This window comes from Octodon degus, unplaced genomic scaffold (genome assembly GCF_000260255.1).
Source record: "Octodon degus isolate 3935 unplaced genomic scaffold, OctDeg1.0 scaffold00007, whole genome shotgun sequence".
NCBI classification, from domain to species: domain Eukaryota; kingdom Metazoa; phylum Chordata; class Mammalia; order Rodentia; family Octodontidae; genus Octodon; species Octodon degus.
This window is the reverse complement of record NW_004524583.1, coordinates 7950594-7955253: the sequence shown is the minus strand read 5'-3', so window position 1 is coordinate 7955253 and position 4660 is coordinate 7950594. Positions and strand designations below refer to the sequence as shown.

Genomic DNA, 4660 nt, shown 5'->3' with positions numbered 1-4660 from the left:
TTGCGTTTTCACATCTTGATTTAAACATATCGTTTGCCATTTTGAGAGTCCCGAGCAGCTATCTTATTTCAAAGACACTATTCACAACACACAGATGCAATCGACTGTCCCAGGAGGACGAGACCGACCCAGCACCCTTTTACTAATAAAATCTTCCACTGCACAGACACCAAAGAAGAAAAGCACTCCTTGTTGGCAGTCCTTGGCTTGTGTCTTTAGCCTCACTCTCTGTTCCTTTCTCCAGAGCATGCAGAGATTTATTTCTCCTTCCTCCGTCATAAAACAGAAAAGGGCGTTGCTCTAGTTTTGAATGACAGTAGGTGCAACCAATACCCGAACACCCTCCCCCTCCTCCCTCCCCTGTCTGTCTCTGTCCTCCCAGGGGCATGGCCTCCTCTGTCTGGTGATCGTACCAGTTGCTCCAGGGCTGTTTGCTCCCACTTTTCTGTTGCGGTTGACGACACATGACAAACCTAACCGCATGAAACTGAACCCAGATTTTTCTCAAGAGATGTTTCTTCTGGGGAACAAAAAAGCTACCTGCCTCCTTCCTCAGCATGATTGGGTGCTATAAATTACTCCTGTCTGGATTTCACATTGTTTCATTCTGCCTTGTTGGTTGCTAGTGGATTCTTTCCCACTTGCTTGCTTAAAATAATCTACTTTGGGAAATGCATATGGTGGCATGGTCCCCCTCTGGTCCTCAAACACTATTGGGCCAACCCTAAGCTGAAAAGCACTACACTTTGTAGCTGGATTTTGCCCTCTACTCTTCTTCCTTTCCCCTGTCATTTGACTTCTACTTTTTCAATGTTTAACTTGACACAAATTTCTATTGGGTTTCCTGCTGTCATAAACCAACCTTCTGTTCATATGAACAGGCTGGCTGCAGTTACCTGAGCCACTTCTCAAACCATTTCTGCCCAGTCCCTTAGTATTGCCCACAAGCTCTGTTCAGGAACCTTTGTGGTGTGTGCCCACAGCTCTGAGACAGAGATAAATGAAACCATACTCTCTAATCTCAGGCACAGAACACCTTGTGTGGCTATCATCACTGGGCAATTAGACGTTTGTTGCTTTTTATCCCATTAAACAAATAAAACCAAAAGCAAAGAATTTTCTCTCCTTGAGATACAGAATCACAAGATAAAACTGGCAGGATGTCAAAGGTGTCCACAGCCTCCCCACTCAGGCCTGCCCTGCCTTCTCCCTGAATGCTGTGGGCACCCGATTTCGCCTGGTATTCGGGCAGGAAGACAGAGATGGGCTTGTGAATGGGCAGGTCTGGAGGCCTTTGAAGCAGCAGCGGTCAGGAAAGCCAACTGGCTGTGATTGCACTCGACAGCTCCTTTGCCCCGTACTCAGTGACCCCACCTCTCTAAAATCTGGGATGGGTGTTTGTGCGGTTAGCTGTTTGCAAGTGGCCATTTTATGACAGGAAATGACCAGGTGGTATTAACCCTTTCCTGATCTCCAAGGGTGACAGAAAATTGGCAAATTTCAATAGAACTTGGGGCCTAACCTAAGCAGAGGGCGGAGGGAATTCGTCAGAAAAAAAGAGAAAGGGGTCAATACTACCCTGAGAAACTTCAAGGACAAATTTTTAAAAACAGATATAAGGTATCAAATTGGTGATATATCTTTGAAGCACTAATTGTGATAATGCTACTTCTAAAGATAAATTTTCAGAAAATAAATGTAGAGGGAAATATGGTACATTTGGTAGGGAAATTTTATCTTAATTTTCTAAGTTTAACGAAATTAATATTTTAATATCGAGGTTTGAAATACTTCTAAAAATGAATAGCTTTTGGGGGGGAACAAAAGAAAAAAAAACATGCTTGGTGTCTATTGTGGATATATATGTATACCAGTATATATCTCTATACATATACATATGTGTATATATATATGTGTGTGTGTATATATATATGTATCCAACTTTACTAAATGATATACTGTACATATACACCCACCCTTAAACTTGTACATGCTGTATATATATATATATATATAAAATGGCCACATTTCTTGCGTGTGTCTGTCCCCGGAAGGGTGGACTGATTGTTTTTGGATGTCTGCAGCTGTTACCTTGAAGGATGCAATTTCATCTTTCATTTATTTTTCCCCATCTAGACTGTATCAGGATAAACTGTAACTCCAGTAAGTTTTCCCTCAAGTTTCATTTTGTTCTTAAAAAAGAAAAGAAAAACTGACTTTATTTTGGTTACTGTTTTACGAGCTGTTTTTTAATTTGAGTTATTTTATTCTTTTGGCAGTGGATTTGGGGGGCAGGGGCTAGGGCTGGTGAGATGGTGGCTGGGTGATGGTCCAGGACTGAGCATGCTTGGGTTGTGTTTCCCGAATCGGGGCAGGTTCTCCCTTCTTTCCTTGCCTTTCTTTGTTGTGCAGAAAAGGAGGCAGGGGCATATGAATACTGAAATAACTAGAAAGTGGATGAATAGTACTGTGTTATCTTTGTGAAGTAACCCTGGAGTGGTTTAGCGCAACCAACATGCACTTCTTCACTACTAAAAATGGCAGAAGATAAAAGCCAAGTTCATGACCCAGAGGTGGCTGCCAATCTGACATTCCTTTCCTGGCATTTATCATCATGCGAGGCTTCCAGGAGGGTAGATGAACCGTTGTTCTTAGGGATGATGCACCATTTTAACTGAAGACTTGAGACACATCCTGTCCTTGCTGAAGGAGAAACTGCAGGCCTCCCTTCTCCCCTGAGCTCATTCAGATTTCCTAGGTCTTGAACAAGGGTCTTCATAGGACACAGCTTGCAAACTACTCACCTATTTCTTCCTCTGCTTTATAAATCAGCCAGTGAGGAAGGGAGAGAAGAAGATAAATATAAGACAGGGATGATAGAAACAGTGAGGCTAGATGATGAAAAAGAAAATAATATGCTCTGAGTACTATAGCATATTGCCTAATTAATACTAACTTGTATAACAAACTATCCTAAAATTTCAATGAGCGAAACAAAAGAAAGACATATTTTCTTGTCTAGGCAAAGTCTAATGCCAGCTAAGCAGAATTAACAGATAGCTCCCTTCAAAGCAGAAATTCAGAGGTCCAGTTCTTTTCTGTGAGGTTGCTTCACTGCTTTGGAGACCTTTACAGCTACAACCTCAGGGAAGATAAGTTGATAGACATGCAGAAGGGTTCTTTGCCTTGCCTGGAAGGGACATACATCACTTCCGCCAAACATGACACCATCCCAACTGCAAGTGATGCTGGGAAATGTAGTCATCCAATGTGCAGAGGAAGAGACAGTTGGGTTAGATGAGCACCTGGTGTGCAGAATTCTCACTGTGATGTCCTCACTTTTTGGGTTTTTCCTTGTGAGAGTCTTTCTGTAGGAGCAAAAACAGAGAAACAAATGGAAATATTGAACGTATACATCATATCTACTCATGTATTCCATCTTATTAGATGTTATGCAGATGCTACTTCAGCCTTCTTCTTGGCAGATATACTATCTAATAAAGCACAATTTTACTCTTTTTGGACATGTGTTCCACATAATTTTTTTAAAAGAAAATATACATTAGCAACTGTTTTCTGTTGTTCTTTATGCATGTATTAGCATTACTTTCAGTTATTTTAATCACTGTCCCATTTTGCTGTTTAAATATTTTTCATTATCCAGAATTTTCTCACTTAGATCATTAATAGGTTGATTCAAACATCTTTACTCATCAAAGCCTGAATTTTTGGGGGTCTTTGTTTATTTGTTTGCTTGTTTCTTAAGTATTTTAATGGAACATAATTTCCTTGCCACAGGATTCTCCCATCAGAAAGCATTAATTCAATGATTTTAATTAAACATATAGATTTTGTCTCCAAATAACTATGATCACATTTTAGAACAGAGCCATAACCCTACAAATTTTCCTTACATCCATTTGCAGTTCATCTCTTCTCTTACTGTTAGTCCTAAGCAACTACTGATGTGCTTTGTTTTCATAAATTTGCCTTTTCTGAACATTTTCTATAAATGGACTCGTATAATTTGGTGTAATCTGTGTCTTATTCTTTAGAAAATGTGCAGCATTTCTGTGGAAAACTTCTTCTTTCCTTGGACTGCTTTGCAGAAGAAAATGAAAGGAAACTGAGCACAAAGATAGGAAGACTCTTGTCCTGCATCTCCTGGTTTCAGAAACTTCTTTGGAGAACAGAGGGCTAGGGAGGCATCTGCTCAGGACCTCAGGACTTGCTTCTGCTGTTCTCTCCTCACTTTTCTTTTCTTCTCTTTTCTCTTTCTTTCTTTCTTTCTTTCTTTCTTTCTTTCTTTCTTTCTTTCTTTTTTGGGACCAGCAATTGAACTCAGGTCCTTGCACTTGCCAGGGAAGTGCTTATTCTAGTGAGCCATCTCCCCGGCCTTTCTTCACTTTCTTAAGGAGTCGATTCCATACATTCCATGCTACTGACCATGAAAAATCATCATGAAACCAGCTCCAGATTTCTCTTTCCTAGGAAGAAAGTGACATAAATGACAATAGGCTTCCTAATAGTGGTAAAATATTTTCTATTCAGAATCAACAAAAGGGCTGGAGAGATGGCTCAGTGGTCTAAAGCACCTACTTAGAACAAGCTTAGCAAAAGCATCAGGGACCGCGGTTCAATCCCCCAGCACCACATGCCA

General features: G+C 40.5%; 1 protein-coding gene across 2 annotated transcripts in view; it reads left to right on the top strand.

Annotated features, from left to right (window-relative positions):
* The window catches only part of Nrxn3 (neurexin 3), a 1645001-nt gene that overhangs the window by 569285 nt on the left and 1071056 nt on the right, over positions 1-4660 (top strand). For both annotated transcript variants that reach the window (XM_004624712.2, XM_004624711.2), the window contains one exon: positions 2137-2163. In XM_004624712.2, coding sequence (XP_004624769.1) covers positions 2137-2163 — 27 coding nt within the window. The remainder of the gene's footprint in view (positions 1-2136; positions 2164-4660) is intronic.